The sequence below is a fragment of the Panulirus ornatus genome, chromosome 27 (assembly GCF_036320965.1).
Source record: "Panulirus ornatus isolate Po-2019 chromosome 27, ASM3632096v1, whole genome shotgun sequence".
NCBI classification, from domain to species: Eukaryota; Metazoa; Arthropoda; class Malacostraca; order Decapoda; family Palinuridae; genus Panulirus; species Panulirus ornatus.
Window position 1 is genome coordinate 18,539,060 of NC_092250.1, and position 22,940 is coordinate 18,561,999.

The 22,940-nt window shown below is 47.9% G+C and overlaps 1 protein-coding gene across 4 annotated transcripts in view; it reads left to right on the forward strand.

Annotated features, from left to right (window-relative positions):
* Positions 1-22,940, forward strand: part of LOC139757629 (uncharacterized) — a 529,494-nt gene that overhangs the window by 116,582 nt on the left and 389,972 nt on the right. For all 4 annotated transcript variants that reach the window (XM_071678288.1, XM_071678290.1, XM_071678292.1 and 1 more), the window contains exon 3: positions 15,042-15,304. In XM_071678288.1, coding sequence (XP_071534389.1) covers positions 15,185-15,304 — 120 coding nt within the window. In that variant the 5' untranslated portion in view covers positions 15,042-15,184. The remainder of the gene's footprint in view (positions 1-15,041; positions 15,305-22,940) is intronic.

The following is a 22,940-nucleotide window of genomic DNA, read 5'->3' on the forward strand; positions in this document are numbered from 1 at the left end:
ATGCACAGACGGGTTATATCCCCCTCTCTCTCCATTATAATTCCGAGAGGAGCTGTCGGGCTGTGTCGCGTCACACAGAGATGCTGGTGGCTGTGATAAAGCTTGATAGAGAGAGAGTGTGTGTTAGTGAGGAGGCGGCTCGCGTGAACAGGTCCAGATGTTCCGAGGTTCTTAACACCTGAGAAGTGTGTTCTGTGTTTGCAGATGGATCTTAACCCCCCCCTTTTTTTTTTTATCTTTTCTTAACAGATACGACCTATCTTTTATAAAGGCTGCTGTTGCCACGTCCTTCAGAGATTAAAAACCCTTTGTGACTCCCTGTAATCCTTTTAGGTTATCGCTCACAGGATGAGCAAGGGGGTACACAACAACACCGCCAATGACACCGACGCAAATCAAATGAAATCCAATAATCGTAGAGTGTTTTCTTCTTGATCTGTCTTTACCTCTCATTCTCCTTGGCTCATTTTTTTGTGTTTTCTTGAAGACGTCTTCGCCTGGATGAGGCCTGTTTCTGACCGGAGCCTTTGAACTCAAAGACAAGAGATGGTGTTACTTCAAGCGGAAAGATTCTAGCATGAAACCAATTCTTTTTCTTGCACAATGGACGTTTGTTTATGAGGCAAGGGTTGATCAGGATGATTGGGTGTTGAAGCACAGGATCCTATGGTTCAGTACCTTCGCTGTCTTAGAGGTTGATGGTTATGGTAGAAGGTGATGGACTTCATGATGGAGGTGTTCATTGTTCTTGGGGCCGGAGTGTTGATGGTAGCTCTTCCAGTAGATGGATCCTCAGCGTTGTTCCAGTAGATGGGTTCAGCGACCTTTTCCAGCTGATGGATCCTCAACATTTCCAACAGACGGGTCCTCGCAACAGTTCCAGCAGAAGGGTTTCCTCAGCTTTTCCAGCTGATGGGTTCTAAGCTGTTCCAGCAGACATTCCCAACTGTTCCAGCAGACGGTTTTTTAACTGTTCCAGCAGATAGGTTCTCAATCACTCCAGCAGACATATGGGTTCTCAGATTCTCAGAACAGTTCCAGTAGATAGATTGTCTCTTATCGCTACATACTTTAAACCTGTACATCATAACCATTGGAAATTACGAATACCATCTGATAACTGCGTGTCAGTGCAGGGATTCGAACCCCCTACTGATACCACGGGATATTATAGTCACAGTCGAGTGACTCTTTGGTAAGGATGTCTTTAAACTCACATTCGAACCCTCTTGAAGGCAGTCGATATTATACAGTCACAATGGAATTACTTTCTGGTATGGTGGGTATTGAGGTCACGTCGAGGGAGGACCAGAGAAGATCCAGAGCCGCAGAGGAGGGAATGTATTTGAGAGCCTAACTCTTCACCTTCACCGACCAGGGAACAGCGAGCGTTGTGAGGCACGGGGCCTTAATGGGAGAGTCTTGTAAGCCGTAGGTTTACACACGTTACTCAGACAGTGGTGAGGAAGGTCGATGTAGTACAGTGTTTTTTGTAGTGTCTCCCTTCATGTCTTGCGGATCAGCAGAGGTGCACGATAGCATTATTAGGAGTACCGTGAATATGAACGATGGCGACCCGATGTATAAACTTGAATCCTAGGAATATATTGGGAGATGAAATTCTATTGTTTCACAGTCGTGGCGCCCTTGACCCTACTAATCTTATCTCGGATGGTCAGGTGTGTGACATAAGGATACGTAGGATATTCTTGCCAGGATCCTTATGGCGTCTGTGTGGTGGAGTCCCTTGTGGGTCCTGGCTCCGCCGGTTGGCTAATGGTTTCGTAAAGGAACTGAAGATCCTCAGTTTAATCTGATCTGAAGTTCTGTTCTGCTGTCTGTTGTTCGTGTGGTGAATACACGAGCTCTTATGGTTGGTGAAAATTCTGTGGTGATGTTTTAGTCCTTGCTTCGGTATATTAGCGTAAACACTTTGATAGGAACGACGAGTAAGAGAGAGAGAGAGAGAGAGAGAGAGAGAGAGAGAGAGAGAGAGAGAGAGAGAGAGAGAGAGAGGAACATGGACTCACTCACTCAGACAGATAAGGTCAGGACAAGCAACTTCCGCATCATAATTAGCCTTTCACTTCAAGATGATAAGTAAGCCATCATTACCGTGGTAGTGTGGTGGTGTCATTCGGGACCACGGACCAGGGGTCCCTAGGCGAAGACTATCCCCCCTGCAGCGCCCCCGGCTGGAGGTTAGAAGGAAGGATTTTCCTCCACAGCCGCCCCCATCCTTCCATTTTCATCAGTTCTCACTTGGGAGGCTCTTCAGGGGATGTGGTTCTTTAGCACGACGTTACGACTCCCTGGGCATGTTGATTTGGCCTTTGACCTGACCCTTAAGGGCCAGACAATCTCGCCCAAGAGTCGTACCGTCGTACCCAAGGGTCGTACCGTCGTGTTCATGAGTAAAGAGTGCACTTGGCCATTCGATGGAGGGTAGTGGCCTCTGGATAGAGGGAAGTGGCCGCCGGATGGAGGAAGTGGCCACAGGATGAAGGGAGATTGCCATGGGGTGGAGGGAAGTTGCCATTGAATGGAAGGGAGTGGCTGTTGGGTGGAGGGTAGTGCCCTTTAGGTGGAGGGTGTCGTCCCCACACGGGGTCATCAATATAGCTAAGTTATACACAGCATGTTAATCATGATAAACACACACATACAGCCCTACGCATATCCACTCCCCTCCCTTTCGCTCCATACACATTTATTATACATATATGTATGTATATATGAATAGGTGGATGGCTTGGTGGATATGTATATGTAGCATTCCACGAACAACGGAATCCAGCAAGTTTTAGGTATAATTCAAAAGGAGTCTGGTTTGTCCACATACCTATTGTGCGTCTGCTTTTTAATTTTCGTATTCAGATGCCTTCACGTTCCCTCATAATCCCTATATATCCTGTCTTTGGCAGTGTCTGGGAAGGTTTTCCTGTCTTTGGCAGTGTCTGGGAAGGTTTTACAGTATTTAGATGGTAGTTCCATCTGTAACTCATCCGCCAGGCTGCTGTTTAAGAGTTCAGCCTAACCAGCCACTCACTGAGACTCGCCAAGTCCCACCGGGCCACTCCTACACCAGGTTCATATGGCGGCACCAGCACTCATCCCCACCATTCACACCTGTTACGTAACTCACTGCTGAACCTCCACGGTATAATTCACCTCCCTCCTCCTCCTCCTCCTCCTCCTCTCCCGCCAGGCCACTCCTAGATCACTCAACCCCTCGTAATAACCTGTGTTGATATAGAACCATTTATTAGTGCCCCTCATATATTGTCCCATCACCAAATTTGCATAGAGTCAAGTTGTCGACCTAAATCATTGAGTGCTTGGTGTCGAGCGCCATGTTCACTTATCATCGTCTCTTTGTTGTTTACGACAATTTTTTTCTTATCTTCGTAAATTTCTTTAGTCTGTTGCTGTATTTACGTATTCCTCCTAAGATATACGATGGCACATTATTTTGAAGACATCATTTGGTCTTGATGTTGAGCTTTTTATTATCTGTGTTGGGGTTGAGGTATCGCTGACACCTCACCTCAGTGATGTAGACGGGGGTTCCTGTGCTGATAATAAACTCTGTCTCATCTGCAAATCTGCTGTGGTATGAAGAAATGAGAGATCTTGTAAAGTAATGATGAAAAATAGATATATGTAAAGTCTTTGTGCGTGAGGGAGGGGACTGGATACCTGCTGAGCAATATCGAACTTTTGAGTCGTGTTTGCAGGAGTGTGTCTTGTCAGTTCCTGTAAGGTTGTTTGATCATACTTTTATCATTGTTTATATAACTATGTACAATACCTTCCCTCCAGTGTATGAATGATACTTAAGTATAACGAATCAGGTCCTCACAGTTGAGGTTTCTGTAGATAGGTTTATATACAAGATTTTTGGCCTGTAGGCTTACATAGACTTTATAGATATTTAGTTATTATGTTTACTACATCCGTAGACATTTGTTGTTTGTTGAAACTCATCGCATGTTCCCTTCGGTAAGGGGAACTGCTAAGCAGGGAGGTGAGAGTCTCGTAAAGGGAAGGTTACACCTCGTTGGCGAAAAGGGGTACCTGTATAACGGGGGAGTTTAATGAAGGGGGGCCAGTAGTCTTAACGGAGACTCCTCCTGTGTGTGTGTGTGTGTGTGATCCGAAGATCGTCCATGTACTGGTGATTAAAGGGGGAACCATGTCTTTGGTATGGGGGAGCTACCTTGCTTAACGAGGGGGAGGGGAGCGGCTTGCTTACTTAACGGGGAAAAGGGAGGGGGGAGGCAGGCTCAGCCCATTTAACGAAGTGATTACCCGCTCAGCAGGAGGAGTAAAAGGAGCGGTAGACAAGCCTATCCTTCCATCAGGCGGACTTGCAGCTTGAAAGGGAAAAGGGCGTGTAGTGGTGAGGGTGTCCAGCTACCGCACAGGGCGGTAATAGACGCGCCCCCGTCAGGCTCACCCGCTGAGCAGGAATGGCGCGTCGCTGATAACGAAGGAAGCAGTAGTGACTTGCCTGCTTACCTGGTCAAAGGGACTCACTAGGGGGATGAACTGCCTCATTTATGAGGGACTCGCTAGGGTGATGAACTGCCTCATTTATGAGGGACTCACTAGGGGGATGAACTGCCTCATTTATGAGGGACTCACTAGGGTGATGAACTGCCTCAATTATGAGGGACTCGCTAGGGTGATGAAGTGCCTTATTTATGAGGGACTCGCTAGGGTGATGAAGTGCCTCATTTATGAGGGATGAGACCGGCGATCTTGAGGTAGCTGGCTCCGTGTTGTGTTGACTGACGGCAGGGCACCTGTGTACCATAGGCTACACATATGTATACAGATGGATGATTACATGTATATAACACGCATGAAGTGTTATGTATGTATGTAGTAGAAATATGTATACATACAATCTAGTTTACTGTGAACAGGAGTTTCAACCAGAATGGGTTTTGCACTAGTACATGAGACGATGGATAAACGTTCAGATAGATTGATTCTTCGATAGACTGGTGGACGAGTAGACGTGGAGGCCATTCACACACCGAAACACGTCACAGGAACAGAGAAATCAGCCACGTGTTCCTGGGCAGGCGAGAGGATGTGTTGTGGGAGCGAGTGTTGGCGTCAGAGAACGTTAGATGGAGCAGCGAAGAAAAATAAACGTTATCTCAGAACGTTTGTCTCCTCACATCCTGTCATTCTGGGTTGTCTGGGTAGTGTGATGGTGGCTGGCGGAACGCACCGAGGCTTGTGGCGACGAGGGAGGCACCAGTACCACATGGTGACACAAAAGTGGAGGAGTCTGTCTTTAGGTGTCTTGTGTTCGTGGGACCAGACGAATGGTTGAAAACATCTGTAAAAATACCAGCTGTTGTCTGTCAATATTCCTCCCTCCGGGTACTTTACCCTACCAGCGGGTTCGGGAGTAATTTACAGCTCGACTTTAAAGTTCATTTACATATCGTGGGCAGGTTGTGGAGAAAGGCACCAGCCGCTCGTCAAGTCCCCCAGACTGTGTGTGTGTGTGTGGGGGGGGGGTTTGCCTCTGTTGCATCTGCGGTGCTACGGACCATCATGGTCCTGGCGGCCATGGTGTGCGTGGTGCTACGGACCATCATGGTCCTGGTGGCCATGGTGTGCGTGGTGCTACGGACCATCATGGTCCTGGTGGCCATGGCGTGCGTGGTGCTACGGACCATCATGGTCCTGGTGGCCATGGCGTGCGTGGTGCTACGGACCATCATGGTCCTGGTGGCCATGGCGTGCGTGGTGCTACGGACCATCATGGTCCTGGTGGCCGTGGTGTGCGTGGTCCTTGATACAACCACCACTCTCTTTACCACTACAACCACCACTCTCCTCACCACTACAACCACCACGACACTACACCTGGTCACGTCGATGCACGTCATTCATTCCTCAGTGTGTCCCTGTGCCTCATGCCCTACTGATCCTCCTCATGTTTGAGTATCTCCTCTTCCTCCTTTGTACATTTCTCCACGTTCTCTTTCTCATTCTTATCCCCCTCCATCCGTTGTCTTCTCCTTGCTTTACTCTTTACATCTCATTCCCCTTTTGGATTTGCAGTAGACGTGAATGCTGAACGCGTTGAGCTTTACCGAGCTTTACAGAGAGAGAGGATGGTTGAGCTATCTCATGAATCGGGGGACCTGCGTGTTGCATGCTTTACGAGGCGCCCCAGAGAATATCCCTCAGCGATTTTTAAAAACTTCTCCTTCCTCCTCTCTGTACAAGTTGGCGATGGTAGTGTATCGCTATGCCTTCAAAAGGGACCCACGCCACCGGCAAGGGGGAGGGGAAGGAGGCGTCAGTCGACGTGTATGTCTTCAGAACAGGTGCTTGAGAGGGTCATGAAAAACACATTCAGATTTTAACGAAGCAGATGTGATTTACCGCTCCACACCCTCACACACACACACACACACACACACACACACACACACACACACACGCGCGCGCGCGCGCGCGCGCACGCATATGCGCGGTAGGTTGTCGTAGGCTGGTGTCTTTACCTTCTTGGAGGCAGAGGTCGACCGCCAAAGGGGTGGAGTCCTGGGGTACGCACACACACACACACACACACACACACACCCAGCACCTGCTACAGGCAGGCCAGGCTCTGCTGCCTCACTCGGGGACCCACGTAGAGCGAGAGTTCGACGAGTGAGTGAGAGGGAGAGTGAGGTAAAGGGAGGGAGTTAAGAAAGGAAGGACGGCGAGGGAGAACGAGGGAGAAGAGTGATGGAGGCGGAGGGAGGGAAGGTTGACGGCTAGTGTGATGTATGGAGGTAGTAGCTGCACCAGTGTTGGTGTTGGGGTGGGTCAGGCCTTCAGGGGCGTTGCAGTGGGAGTGCTCTCCGCTACACTGGACTCTTGATTTTGAGGGGAAACGGAGCTGTTCCTCTGGTGATTCGTATCTTTATCGACTTACCACCATCAGCCTCGTGTATGGAAGATGCAGGAATAAACAGGTGAATGATACAGACGCCAGGGTTAAGGGTTGATGACCGACACGGGTTCATTGCATGGTGATGTCCCACAGTACTGCCAGCGGTGTACGTACGTCGTCGTCGTGACCCCGTGGGTCATCATGGTCAGGCAAACACTGCTGCCCTCTCAACGTGCTCCAGGGGGCCGGCGTAGACTCAGCCATGCAGTGTGTTTATTGACCCCGAAGACGTTTAAGGTGGAGTCGGAGATGTACCTTTCAAAGCGCTCGTACAGCGTCGTCGCTTAAGGAGCTTGCTGGAATCACCACTTCATCTCCCGCTTGAGGGTAGACTATAGGATGGACTTAGCATGTAGGATGGAGTTGGGACTTTTCCCGTCGTGTTCTGAGGTGCAGAGAGGATGGGGTTGTACGTTGTCGTGTACATATCTTTTATTATTTGGTATGAGGAGTGATGTTCTTTGTCGTGTAGGCATTAAGATGTCGTGGTAGATGGGGGGTGGTCTGCCTTGTCTTGGTGTGGGGACAGCATCGGGAAACTAAACGCTGTGGACGGCAATATCGGCTGCATGGTGCAAGTGCAGCAGCAGCAGCAGTAGCAGATGTGTCATGTGAGAGGAGTGCAACAGCACTGACGGCCGCAGTAACAGCAGCAGCTGTGTAAGTGTCGCTGCAGGTGGAGGGGAACAGCCTCAGCAGACACAGCAGCAGTAGTGGTAACAGCAGCAGCAGCAGCAGCAGCAACAACAGCAGGAGGAGGAGTAGGGTAGGGTTGGGTGATGGGGCTGCTCTCCCTCCACGCCGGAGTGAAAGGTGGCGCTGGCATTACACTGCTGTGTCCCAGAGAGCTCGAGACAGACGCCCCGGCCACCAGACTGGTTCAAGTGAAATGAGGTGAAAAGGTGTTCGAATCCCTTTACCGAGTCCCTGAGAACCCTCTCAACCACCTTCCCCTCACGCTCATCCTCGAGCATTATCATCCTGGAGGATCACCTCCAGGGAGGATGAAGGCTTATCTGATGCCATAGCCTGACACAAGTTTGGTCCTCACTCCCTCCGTCAGGTGTGTGAAGGTGGGACTCGAACGAACAATTTCAATGTGGGGCGATCGCTTGACCGAAGCCATCCTTCAGGGACTGAAACGATCGAACCATTCATATGCAAACGACGATGCCGTCCCCCCCTCCTCGTCCGAACCTTCTCCCTCATGGCCTTGGAGTGGAGACACACGCGTGCCCTTGGAATTTATAACACGAAGGTCACCAGGAAAAAAAAAATTTAAGAAATAGACCGATCCCTCGTGAGGGCGCTCTCGTTAGGCCTGCAGGGCCGAGGTAGGTCTCGTACTGTACCCCTGGCAATAGGTGCTCGCGAGACCTCCATTGTGTTTTGGAAGGGTTGGTTGTACGAGGTTTCAGCAAGGCAGAAAATAGACGTATCGTAGGTTTACCGATGCTGCGCCTCCTGGTGTTGAACCATCGTTCACGAGGTGGTGGCTGTATTGGCGTGGTGAGACCCCATTGTTCTCACGATAGCAGTGGTAATGTAGGGGTGGTGTGCACCATTGTCCACGTGACGTGGGTAATGGCGTTGTAGAGTGTATGGGGGCAGGTAAACAAACCACCAGCAGCCACCTCATTTTGTTTCCTTTTTTATGGGCAGAAGACGCCATTGGCTGGACAGGGGGGAGGATACGGTGTTAAAATGGGTGAATAGTTGGGGAGTGTAAGTTACGGACCTCAGCCCTGGTCTTCATAGCCAAAGAACGTACCGTCATACCCAAGGGTCGTACCGTCGTGCCCTCAAAGGTCGTACCGTCATACCCAAGGGTCGTACCGTCGTGCCCTCAAAGGCCGTACCCCGCGTACCCAAGGTTTTAAGGTACAAATGTTTATCACCTGATCGGGTCTCTAACTCCTTTCAACCCACTAGACATGGCTAATGACGTTTACGGTTTTTGGAAAAGCTGGGTCACTATGACTTGATCACTGCTTGCACTCCACGACCACATGAACAATCTGAACATGGACTGAACAGTATGTACAAGGCTCCTAAAGAGCAGTGCTTTTGAACTGCCCCAACAGCAGGAGTGGGGCTGTTGTCTGGTACAGGTAAGAACGGCTGGTAAAGATTGCTTTACTAACTCCACAAAGTCCTGCCAGGCCATATTTCATCTTACAGACCTTTATTGAAGTGGACAAATACGAATCACATAATAGTAGTGAAAAGAAATTTATTACTAAAAGATGAAGGCTATTGCTATGTAGCACTCATAAATATTGATTATAGATAAGAGACTGTAAGATAAAAGTTAATGGTCACAATTAGCGTGGTACCGTTAAGGTGATCTCTAATTATGATGAGGCTAATTAAGGTGAAGTGAACACGAAAGGTTCTCGTGTAAGCAGTTATATATTGGTGGCCGGACGGCGCCGGTGGCAGACGTGTGGTGGGGTCGTGTGGTACGTCCTGTGGTGGGACACGGGTTGTGACGTCGCCTGGTTGTGGTTGTGGGTAGTCCTCTGGCTCCAGCTGTGGTACGCAAGAGGTCGTGTGGTTGTACGTGTTGAAGAGAAAGGGAACGAAAGGCAAGAGAAGAAGAAGAGGAGGAGGAGGAGGGGAGAAGAAGAGGAGAGAAGAAAATGAGGAAGAAAAAGTAGAGAAAATAGAAGATAATTATGGTTGTGATTGGAGAGAGAGAGAGAGAGAGAGAGAGAGAGAGAGAGAGAGAGAGAGAGAGAGAGAGAGAGAGAGAACAAAAGGAGAGTTGAGATTGATGGAGTGGACGAGGCTGGGTGGAGGGATCAGGGATGGTTGATGGCGTCATGATTACAAGTGGCGATTGTGACCCTTAAGCTGATGTCCTGCACCTTTGACCTAACCCTTAAGGTTCAGGTCAAAGGTCGGGCCATCATACCCAGGGGGTCGCACCGTCGTCCCTCAGGATCGAACCGTCGTGTTCACCAGGTCACACCTGGCGTGTGACGCGACAGCTGGTATCTGGCGTGTACAGGTGGCGTGTGGCGCAACAGGTGGTGTGTGACTTGTGATGTAACGAGACAGGTAGCATGTGACTACGACAGGTGGTTTGAGAGACGATAGATGATGATGCGTGGCATGCGTAGACAGCATGTGACGTGCACAGGTGGTGTGTGACGTGCACAGATGGCGTGTTACATACACAGGTGGCGCATGACGTGCACAGATGGTTGTGCAACGCTCTCCAGCCTCTTGCCTCAACAGTGGGTTAAGGTAGCTGCCTTAGGGAACCCCACCTGTGTCAGTTACTCGTTCTGTTTACTTTGTACATTACATCTGTTATTCCTCTTCCTTTACGTATAATCAGAGCAGGTATTAATAACTTTTGTTATGATCTTAATTTTGCCCAGTTCTCATTTTCCAGTACTCCCTCACGCCCTTTGGAATGTAAGGCATCAAACTGTGTTGGAGAGATGGTTCCATCTCTCCTGCTCACTATGGTAAATAATATTCGTGATTATTTACGTGTGTATAATCCTCGAGTATGATTTGTTAGTATAATTTGGGAGTTCAAGTGATGCCTCTGCCTGTCTGGGCCAGCATCCCACGACTCTAGCCAGACCTGTCGCACCCGAGGGGTTATCTCCGTCAACGTCTGTAAGGTTGGTGCTGTGAGCTCATTGGTATGGGACTGGGGAACTCTAGGGGGTGATGTGGGTTAGCTTGTTAGTGACGCCAGGTGTCGGGTGAGGTTGGTTGCTGTGAAGGGTTGTTTTTTTTTTTTGGGGGGGGGGGGGGGTGAGTCACATATGACGATCTCTTGAGACGATGGGGGTGTAGGGGCAGTCGTGGTAAGTCCAGGAGGTTGAAGAAAACGGGGGTTGGAGGGACGTGTTGGGTACAAGAGGGTAGATTGAAAGGTTTTGGGGACATGTGTTCAAACCCCAGGACGTGCAGGAGAAGGGAAAGGGAAGGGTTACGGCTATGCAAGGGGAGAGGATTTTGTCGCGAACGGTAAAGGAAGAAGAGAAGCGCAGATCATATCGGAAACGTAAATATTTTTGTTGTCTTCACATAGTAACCAACATGATATGGACTGGAGTATTGTCCCAGTCCAGGCCACGTCGGGTGGAAAGGCAAAATAAAACGGGTATATTAGTAATGAAAAGATGTATATATAACAAAGAATGATCAATGTTGCTTGGGTGTTTCTTCACACGACTCTTCATAACGGTCAATGCTCGTATGGTTGGTTTGGACACAGAAAGTGTGGGAAGAAGCCGCAGATTTTGTGACGTTTCTTCTGTAGGGTTTCCAGGAGAAATTAGAGGATGCGGTTGTTTCTAGGAAGTTTATGAAAGTGTGGAGTTGTAGTGTTTATGAAATTTGATAACAGGGTTATGAAAAATTATGAGAGAGCAAGAAGAATTACATTTTTGCGCTCTGTTGAATTTAACCATATTTACTGCTTCCCAGCTGAGAGATGTTGCACAGGTCTTGTTGGGGACATGAAAGGGTCCAGTTGATGGTGAAAAGGAGGTGGGTGCTGTTGACGATGTAAAGGAGGTAGCTCCTGTTGAGGGTAGAGTAGAGGCAGGTCCCGCGAGAACATGATGGAAGATTTAGATATGAAATGAGGGTCCCCATCGGACCCCTGGTGGCCAAGGCGTCTGTCGGGGTTGTACACGATGAGGGTGCCCTCCTGACGGTAGAGTGAAGGGCAAGGTTGGTCTGGTCGATGGCCAGAAACGAGGAAGGAGGGAAGGTTCTCCTACGAACCTAAATTAGAATAGATGAGAGGTTTCTTGGCGAAATGTAATGGGTTAAGGTCTGCACGGTATCCTAAAGGATCTCTTCTCTTGTTTTCCAGACACTAAGTTATGTTTGGGAGGCCTTTGTTAAGATCCCTGATGTGTGACAGGTTCTCATTAGGCAACGTATGGTGTTAAACATGGTGCATTTTTTTTTTATTTGTGTTCTCATTTGATCTGTCATCTCTCCTGGTCGTTTATGGGAGAAGCCAATTAAGTGTTGTTGAAGATGTGTGTGTCATTTAGCCGGCAAGTGGTTGACGTGTAGTGTTTCAAGGGTGGTAACCTGATGGTGTACTGTTGGCCTCCACCAAGGTTGTCTGGACGTCAATGATTAAACGTTTGTGGAAGATGTAGTGGTGGATACAGCCTTTGATATACAATCCCAGCTGATGTTTCGTGTTGTTGTACACATATTCAGATCCTACATCGTTGATGTGAATCACATGTAGGTCAAGATGCTGTAGTGAAGTGCTCTCTCTAACGTGTAGGTCATGTGAAGCTGACACAAGACCCACTTCCCAGTTTTTGTAACACTAGAGGGAACCTTGCGTGTAAGGAAGTGTCTTAAGCTTCAAGTGGACAGCATGGTCCAGCCAAGTCCTTGGTTGTAGTCCCTTACATCCCACGGTGACCTTAGGTCTTCAAGTCTGCTGTCCACTCCTCCACCGCTCCAGGCAAGCACTTCGCTGTCGAAGTTCTCTCGCTGTTACGATGGCAGTCGTACGGCCCACAGGCAAGCACAAGATCACTCTTTTTACGTTTTCTGTTCGAGGAATTTTTGATGTGGTACTGGGGAAGTGTAACTCTCATCTTGGGTAAAGTATTTAGTGATGAGACCCGCGTGGTTAATGCGAGGAAGAGGGATACAGAGACTGTCCTGCCCTGGAACGTTTGGTTTTATTGAGATCTGGAAACTGACTGTCTTATAGTGTAGAAGGTTTGCTCTAACTACTTCCCTCAGGTCTGGAAGGTTTGTTAAGGCCTGGAAAGTTAAGTGTATGAAAGTCTGGAGAGTTGCTTGTGTTAACGTCTGAAAAGTTACCCTTTGTCAGTAACTGGAAGGCGAGCTCTTCTGGTGTCTGGAAGGTTAATAAATCAGTTAAGATCTGAAAAGAATTCTCTTGAGGTTTGGAGAGGAAAGTAAACTGAAATCAAGAAGTTTTTACTCTTAGAATCTGGAAAGTTAACTGTTCAGATGCCTGGAAAGTTAACTCTTGAGAAGTCTTGAAGATGAAGGTTTAATAGGACGTCTCATTGTGTATCTGCACTGGAATCCATCATATGACTATATTGACTTCAGTTTCTCATGAATGTGTCCAGGATAATGTTCTTCAGTCTTGAAACTTCAGTATTGAGACGTGATTAATTACCTTCATAATTAGATTCATCTGTACGTGTGTATGGAAGTTTTCCAAGTAAATTGTATCATTTTTAAGAGGATCTTGTAATAAGTTCGATTTTTTTCCTAAGTTTTATATTTGGGGGAGTTTGGAAAGATCGTCCTTATGCTTACGTATCCCATAACCTGCCTCGTGTGTTATGGCCGCTTTCTACAACAACAATAACATCAACAACAACAACAATAACAACATCATACTGTTCAGTGAGGTGCAGTAGAGATGATGAGGTCCAGAGCCACTGTTGGAATGGCGTCCGTTGTGACTAACTGGCCTTGACTAAATGGGTCGGAATGCGGCAGTTTCATGGGGTGGCGTGTATGGCCAGTGATGGTCGCGTGGTGGAGGAGGAGGGGATGGGTGAGGGAGAGCCATGTGCTGTAGGGATCAGATGTTTATCGGGCATATGGGAGAGGAGGAGCAGGGAGGAGACACCACGGGTGTTGTTTTGGCTGGCTGGACAACGTGTGGAACGAAAGCAGTGTTCGATATTCATGCTTTGTTGTTGAGTTCGGGGGATGGAGGGGATATTGCCTTGAGTAAGGAAAGGTTAGGGTGTGTTGGAATGGAGTCAGGCACGGTGGTACACCGCTGGGTGGGGTTTAGGAATGGTTGATAGGGAACTGTCTGGATGGGGTGGTTGTGTTGGTGTAGGGTAAATGTCTTGGGGAGGAGGGGGACTTGTGTGGCGAGAGGATGTAGTGGGCATTTTGTGTATGGGTTTAGAAAAAATGGGAGTTACGTTGTGGTGGGGGAGTTACTGTGTGTAGGGGTTGTGGTGGTGGGGGAGTTACTGTGTGTAGGGGTTGTGGTGGTGGGGGAGTTGCTGTGTGTAGGGAATTGGTGGGGTTTTTCGAGGTTCGGGCGCCGCTGTAGTGGGTCCTCATATTATCATGTGTCTGCTAACAACGCCAGACGTTGAGGACCTGTTTAACTTACCGTTGTCAGATAAGCTGCAATCTGGTTTATTGTCTAGCCCAGGTAAGCCGCGTGGTGGCCCATTTGACTTGCCGTTGTCAGATAAGCTGGAGTCTCGTTTATTGTCTGGCCCAGGTAAGCTGCCTGGTGGCCCGTTTAACGTACCATTCAGATAAGCTCTATTGTTTACTGTCCAACTCAGTAAAGCTGCTTGGTGACCCATTTATCTTGGCCGTTTATCAGATAAGCTGTAGTCTTTTGTTTTTGTTTATTGTGCAGCTCAGGTGAACCTCAGAACGACCGGGATTGATTGGTCTGGCTCGTTAATTCATGTGGTGGCGAGATGGTATGGTCTGGTCATTCTTCATCATGTGTATCGTGTTATCTGGGACTGTGGGTGTGTTGGTGTGCGTCGCGGAGGTGCCAAGCTTCCCTTGGTGTGCCGCTGTGTGTATACATTCGTACGTCAGTAATGTATGTTGGACTCGGTAAGATGTTGTGAACAATAAGCATACGTTTGTGGTATGAGTTGACCCGGAGAAATATTGTGTAGGATATAGCCACCAACATTCGTTGACATGAAGATATGTTTGTGTAACATGAAGTTATGTTCATGTAACGCGAAGATATGTTCCTATAACATAAAGATGTGTATATAACGTAAAGATATGTTCATATAACATAAAGATATGTTTATATAACTTTATTTTTTTACTTACGAACGGGACTTGTAAGAACTAACACCACGTAATATACCGTGCCTCGCACCGCTGGTGGTTGGGAACCATCTGAGAAATTGGTGTTGTGGATGATGTATATATTGAACCATGTGAGGCGTTGTGGTAGATGCATCAGGTCCATGTTGTGGTAACGTTAGGATGTAGATGTATGGCTGTGGTGGTTTTGATTTCATGATTTCTCAAGATTCTCAAGATGTTTTTCTCTTTTTCTCTGCTACAGATGAGTCTGGCTCAGGGGTGTGGGACGACGGCGTGGTGCTGTGTCGGTACCCTTGCCTCCCGGGCATCATCATGAAGCGACGCAAGCACGCCCACGCCCTATAGATAACATCTGGCCGTAGGGGCCACGCCCGTAGGGTCGGGATGGCCTCCAGAAGGAGCCTGGGCCAGAGGTCAAGCCTCCACGGAGGCACGGCGGCCTCCTCCGCCACCATGACCCATGACCCATACTCGGAGATAGAGCTGTACCTTCGCAAGGCTGAGGTAAGTAAGGTCACCTGTTGCTGTACCCGTTCATGATGTGTTGTAGGGGAGTGGGAACTGTACGGGGGCTGAGGTAATATCACCCGTTGATGTACCTGTATAGTTATTTATTGATGACGTGTGGTGAGATGAAAGTTTACGTCTTGAAGGCGATGGAGTGTTACACTCGGGTGTTTGCATCGGTGTGAGGTGAGTGGCGGTGCTTCTTAACTGATTATATATATATATTTTTTTCTTTCCCCGCTGTGACATCAAAGGTACGATTGTGAGGGTGTGACCTACGGGGACGTTATGGGTCAAATTATGACTTATTCAGACGTCGGGGGTTGACTTAAGACATCAAGTGAAGAGATGACCACGGGAAATGATTGTTGTGACGCAGTTTGTGGGACGATGGTGATGTGGCCCGTGCACCACCAGAGCCCTGATCTTACCCAAAGACCCTGACCCACCACCAGAGGCCTCCTTTGCCAGACCTAATAGACGTGATGGGCTCCAGGCGGCCGTAAGGAACAGGGAGAATGGTTACTCCGACAGACTATGGCCTCTAGTGTGATGGGGGGTAAAGGTCACTATTGCCCCACGCAGGTCACTTGTACACAGAAGCCTAGCAGGAGGACGAGATCCGGCAGGGCGCGTGTGGCGCCGTGGGCCAGTGAGGTTCCAGCAGGTGGGGGGGGGGGTTTAACGTTGTCTACTGGCAGCAAAGTAGAGTAGTAGATGGGGTAGATTGAGAGCTACGATGGTGGTTGTCACTGGTGAGCTTGAGCAACAAGCGGCTTGGTTGTAATAAGAGTGGGGTAACGTGACAGCCTGTACCATACCGGCGTCCCGCACAGGAGGCACCATGTGAGGGACTGGGGCATAACACGTACCTCAGGGAAACAACAGGAGTACCAGACGTTGGTGCCTTGTCGCACAGGGGTACCACACAGGGGTACCCACGCTCAGGGACAAGCGAGGTGCACTGAAGACCCACCCAGAGAGAGAGAGAGAGAGAGAGAGCATTGTGTGTGTATGTGGGTTAGAGTCGGAGGGATAGAGAGGTGTGTCTGGGGTGGTTTTGGACTGGGTAGGAGAGTCCTGGGGGGGGGGGGGGGGGGTAAACCGACGTTGGGTGAGGCAGAGGGAGGGAGGGAGGGGATGGGGTAGGGGGGTAGTGTGCATGGTAATGTGTGTTATCTTAATGAAGTTCTGGCGGAGGGCGGCCAAGGGTTCTCCACACATCACCGCCCCCCCCCCCCCCCCCACACACACACACACACCACTATACCACTCAGCACATCACTGCCCTACGTACCACTATACCACTCAGCACATCACTGCCCCACACACATACATTACTGTACCACTCTAACCCACACCACCAGCATGGGTCATAGTGGGCTCCCACCATATTTATAGTGATTACGCTTGAGTGATCATTGAACACGGGGTGAGGTGGGTGCGCAAAAGGCCTTACTCAAAAAAGGTCTGTCCTCCAGACATGGTTATGGCGTAAAATACGCTCCATGGACACTGCAACAGTGATTTAACGCCGTACTCACTGTGTATCGATATTGCTCTGCCAGTATATCAATCTTAAATTCGGGGGAGAAATAAACTTTCAGGATAAGGGTGGTGGGTTTTAAAACTGTTTCCTTCGTGATGACCAAGTATTTGGAAGCTCACAGCTGGAGCTCACCTGCTTCACTGCGTAAGTTCTCCCTTGTACCCAAAGAGCCACTTCGCGTGTTGGACCACTCGCTCGTATAGATGGCCAGTGCTTGTACACATTTCTCTTACTGTGCCACTTGTAATGTAACACAGTCATCGAGGGGGCCCCCCTAGTCCCCAGCTGGACCCCTTCTGTGTACTCTGTATACACTCTCAGTTGCGCCGCCGCCCCACAGGATGGGTAAACAGTGCTCAGTTAAAGTTGCCTCTCCTGCCGCGGTTATCAGCGATCTCAAACACAGGGTATGGCGTCGGGTGAGGGTTGTAAGTACATGTTCGGTGGCCGCGAAATTACTTTTCGCTGTATTGAAGAGAACTCGTGAGAAAAGGCGTTTAGCAACACGATCGGATGCAGATGTTGCAGACTGTAATGATGATGTTGCGCTTAGGGAACTCTGTAGAGTAATTCGTTTAACACGACTTTACGGTCGTTGAGCGCGATGGTGCGAACGTTAAGTACAGTGGTACGAACGTTAAGCACGATGGTACGGTCGTAGAACACGACGGTACGATCGGTGAGCGCGATGGTGCGATCAAGCACACAGTACCTTCGTTGAGTACGACGGTACGATCGTTGAGCCTAACGGCACGATCCATGTGTTCGACCCTTGACTGAACTGTTACGGGTCAGCTCAAGGGCCAGGACATCATACCCAGGGGTAATGCTAGAGTCGTACCATCGTAGGTAAGGGTCGTACCGTCGTGTTCATGGGTCGCACCGTCGTGCTTAAGAGACTACGGCCTAACGAGCAGTAGTGTCTCCATCTTGAGGTGGATTGTACCTTAGTGTCGTGTGTGTGTGTGTGTGTGTGTGTGTGTGTGTGTGTGTGTGTGTGTGTGTAGAACGAGATATGTAAGATTTATGACACGTACTTGATAGAGACACAGATGGTCTCACCCGAGGTCACCAGAGGTCTTGCCCTCCCTGTATGCACAGCTGGGAATGCGAGTATACGCGGTGGTGTAGGATATTGGTGCTTCACTGTCGTCACTAGTTTCAGAAGGTCGAATCCCACAGTCGTGGAGGGGAGGATCCTCCCTGAGGCCAGCGAGGCCCGGGACGATACACAGGTGAAGGCTCGAGACTGGAGGAGGAAGGGAAGAAGCAGAGGAGGCAGAAACCTTCATCGACTCTGGATGTGTTAGCTGTGTGGTCTCCTCGTCGTCTTCTCGCTCTCGTGGTTCAGTCTTGCTGATTTGGTAGGTACTTTACACCCGCTGCTGAGGATCGATCCCGTGTTTCGACATCTCTAAGAGACGGAGTGTCCGCCGCGTGTTGGACAAATGAGGAATTATTTGTTAGTTTGGGTCAAATTGAAAAAAAAAGAATAGAAAAAAAAATCAGTATATCAATACTGTGAACAGATCCATGTGTGTGTGTGTGTGTGTGTGTGTGTGTAAGTCATACATATACATCATTATACAAATAACGTGACCGTTTCTTAAGTCCCGGCGGTGTAATCACAGAGGCTCAACCAACAAGGCAATTAGGTGCGGGTTTGCGGTTAAGCTGTTATATATATATATATATATATATATATATATATATATATATATATATATATATATATACACTGGTATATATATACACTGGTATATAGGCTGGATGAGGGGTGTGTTGGAGGATGGCTGTCCTTGTCTGACCTGTGTCACTAGGCTGGGGTGTGTGCCTGGCCTCCCCGCTGCTGGGAAGGTTAGAGAACTGGGGAGAGTCGGGCGATGGGGGAAACTGGGACCAGGAGAATCAGTAGGAGGTGGGGAGGAAAGTGGGTTAGTCGGAGGGGGAGGTAAAGGCTGAGGGGGGAGGGTAATGGGGAGAAATGGGTATTGGTGGAGTGTGGAGGGGTAAAGGGGAGGGGAAGGGATCTTGGCTGGGGGGGTAGGAGGAATTTGAGGGATGGGGGGAGGGGTAGGGTGGTGGGGGGGGGGGGGTGAGCGGTGTTGTCAGAGGATCGTTTGTTCTGTTGGGTGTGGGTTACCCACTGGAGCTGTTTCTTGTTAGGGGTTGGAGTGTGATCCCCCTGTCCGGTGTCAGGACCTCTGGTGGTGTCAGGACCATTGGTGGTGTCAGGACCTATGGTGGTGTCAAAACCATTAGTGGTGTCAGGACCTCCGGTGGTGTCAGAACCATTGGTGGTGTTAGGTCTTCTAATGTTATCACAAAATCCTTATGTGGCTGGTGTCAGAGCCTCTGGGGTTGTCACCAGGTACAGTAACCTTCCACTCCCGCTCGGTCTTCAGACCTAAGAGTCGTACCGTGGCGCCCAAGGATCGTACCGTCGTGTTCAAGGATCGTACCGTCGTGTTCAAGGATCGTACCGTTGTGTTCAAGGATCGTACCGTCGTGTTCAAGGATCGTACCGTCGTGTTCAAGGACCGTAGCATGACACACTGGGAGGGTTACCCTTCAATAGGCCCTCCAGATGTGTGAATGAACGCTTCCCTTCTTAATGAATTAGGCTTATCTTTGTGTACAGTCCCGTGGTTCACTTCTGGCCTGAGTTTCAAGTGGAAATTCTCCCTCAAGAGGGTAATTACATAAGGCTGCACCGGGCCCCTCTTAGAAACGGAACGGAATGGTGGATACAGTTGCCCTCACTTAAGGGGAGACCTTAATTTTCAGTGTACTTGAATTCAGCCTCAGAAGGAGGCACGGGAATGGCACGGTGAAGGGCTTAGAGAAATGGAGGAGAGTAAGGAGGGGATGAACGAGGACTGGGGAATGCAAAGTGATGGACAAGGATCCATAGGAACGAAGCGGTCCCTCGCCGAGATGGGAAACGTAATGGCGTTTGTTATTAACCCCCGTACGTCTAGTGGTTAAGATTATTTCCGACCGTACTCGAACGAAGAGAATGATAAATCTAAGTGGTACAGAGAGGAGGGAACCTACGGAAGGATGAACCCGGGGATTTAGATACAGTAGAACGGGCGGAGGATCTTGGCTGGTGAGGGCTTGGTTGGCCGTGTACCTATGTGGTTGCGCTAATGACACCGTGGTCTCAGCCTGATTTGACTTACTGCAGTGGGAACAGTGCCCGGACGGCCCCTCGCCCCAAGGGCACCGCTGAGAGTTAATGTGGAGGGTAAACTGAAGGACTTCACCAAGTTGAGGTCTACAGGACTGGCGCGGTGGTGGGTGGATTGTGTGGAGGTGGTGGTGGCGGGTGGAGGGCTGGGCTTGGTGGAGGACGGTACTGGGGGTGTAAGTGGACGCTAAGGCTGGGTAGTGGAGTGAAATGAGGAGTCTTGGCGCCTCCTTGGAGAGGCAGGAGGGGGATACGAGTTGTAAATATGAATATAATGAGGGAGAACAGGTCACAGAGGAGGTAGTCCCCATGTATATATAAAGGACGAAGATGAGGGGACGTGTTGTGAAAGAGCGGGACAGGAATGTGGTGAGAATAGCTTCGAAGAAGTGGAAAGTACTTGAGGAAGATACGGGGTTGCCATATTCCCTGTAGGGAAGGTAGATTTTACGTTCTTCTAAAGGTCCCTACCATCTTGTTTTTCCCCTCCTGGTTGTAGATATGAGTTGGTGAGGTAATTTGTATTTGGTGAGCCTGGTAATTTGTATGATCCTTCAGTGCTGTCTTTCTTGATTACTGTGGAACTGAGGGAGTGAGTGGTCCTTCCCTTTGCGTCTGGTATCTGCTGACTGATATCGTCTTGGTATCTGGGAACCCGCAGTGGAGTTGATTGACGAAGTAGCAGTACTTTCTTACTTTACTTCAGTAGATTATTCTGGGTCATACTTTTACTCAAATAGTTTGAATTTGGCCTCTTAGTCAAGTGCATTTTCTTCCCCAGAGGATTGGTTACCTGTTGTTGTTGTTGTTGTTGTTGAAAGGGAAGGTGGTTGACCAGGCCTTGACGAAGCTGTTGTCAACATGAGAACCAACTTCCACATTGCGTACCACCAGTAAGTTACCAAAGGTCCGGGATAATGTATCTAAGTGATCGTATATATATATATATATATATATATATATATTCTCCAGAAATGTACTTGAATCAAAAGTAAATATCAAAATAATATGTTTAAAGTCGAGTAAGGAAGTGTTGTTTCTCTCTTACCACCACCGCTTGTTACAGATGTGACGACGTGAACCACACAGCTGATGGTCGTGTACTGTTGATCAGGCTAAACTCTAACTTCGAAATTCCTTTAAAGGTTCAGATGAATTGGATTAGATTAAGCACCTTGAAAGTTAGAAGTGTTTTTCCTTCACCGTTAAGCTTTGGGGCTCTTTGTACCATCCAATATCTTTTATAAGGTATTGTTATTAAACCCTACGTCTTGTTTCCTTACTTTCCTATCTCTTTGGAACTCTTGTATGTTTCATATATGGTTTCTTAAGGAGTTTTGTCTATGACTGGAGCCTTCGACATCACAAAGTATGATACATAATTATAACCAACATCTTCTTGCCATTTCATTTCCTCAATCAAATCTCTGCCGTAGCTTCGCTCCTTGCATTAAGTTCAGAAATTATTTCCTGCAATGAGACTTGGTGATGTACGTTAGTCATACCTACTAAATTGGGGATCCAGGGAGAACGGGAGCTGAAACTATGAAAGAAAACGGTGGTAATATAAGGAGACACTTTAAGAATATATAATATTCCTCATTTCTCTATGATAACTTGATATTGTGATTAGATCTATTGTATGGGTTTATTAGACATCATATTTACAGAGATAGATAAGGTACTACTGAATATGCGGGAAATCATCACTTTTTACTTGAAATTTAATTTTCAATTTTTTTCTGTTCTTTGATCAATTTTTATGTGAGAATGTTCGCCTAATTGTGGGCAATTCCCTGAAATTCTAACCTCGTATGTGTAAGACTTAGTCAAGTGCGCACGTGGTGTATAGGGAGTGACTGGGGTGAAGACCTTGAGTGGCTGGGGCTGGCGGGCTCTCTTGTTGGGCAGGAAATTCTGTGAATAGGCAACTCTTAAGACACAGTCAGAAAGTTGATTAATGTACTTGTGTCTCGGTAAATATCCCAGTCCTTGTTTATCTTAGACTTTGTGTGTGTGTTTGTGTACGTACTTTTATTATAATTACCTGTTTGCATTGTACGGGGAGGGACTTTTACTGTTATATGTGTGTGTGTGTATATATATATATATATATATATATATATATATATGTATATATATATATATATATATATATATATATATATATATATATATATATATATATATATATATATTTTTATACTATTCGCCATTTCCCGCGATAGCGAGGTAGCGTTAAGAACAGAGGACTGGGCCTTTGATGGAATACTCTCACCTGGCCCCCTTCTCTGTTCCTTCTTTTGGAAAATCAAAAAAAAAAAAAAAAAAGAGAGGGGAGGATTTCCAGCCTCTCGCTCCCTTCCCTTTTAGTCGCCTTCTACGACACGCAGGGAATACGTGGGAAGTATTCTTTCTCCCCTATCCCCAGGGATAATATATATATATATATATATATATATATATATATATATATATATATATATATATATATGTATATATATATATATATATATATATATATATATATATATATATATATATATATATATATTTTTTTTTTTTTTTTTTTTTTTTATACTTTGTCGCTGTCTCCCGCGTTTGCGAGGTAGCGCAAGGAAACAGACGAAAGAAATGGCCCAACCCCCCCCCCCCCCCCCATACACATGTACATACACACGTCCACACACGCAAATATACATACCTACACAGCTTTCCATGGTTTACCCCAGACGCTTCACATGCCTTGCTTCAATCCACTGACAGCACGTCAACCCCTGTATACCACATGACTCCAATTCACTCTATTTCTTGCCCTCCTTTCACCCTCCTGCATGTTCAGGCCCCGATCACACAAAATCTTTTTCACTCCATCTTTCCACCTCCAATTT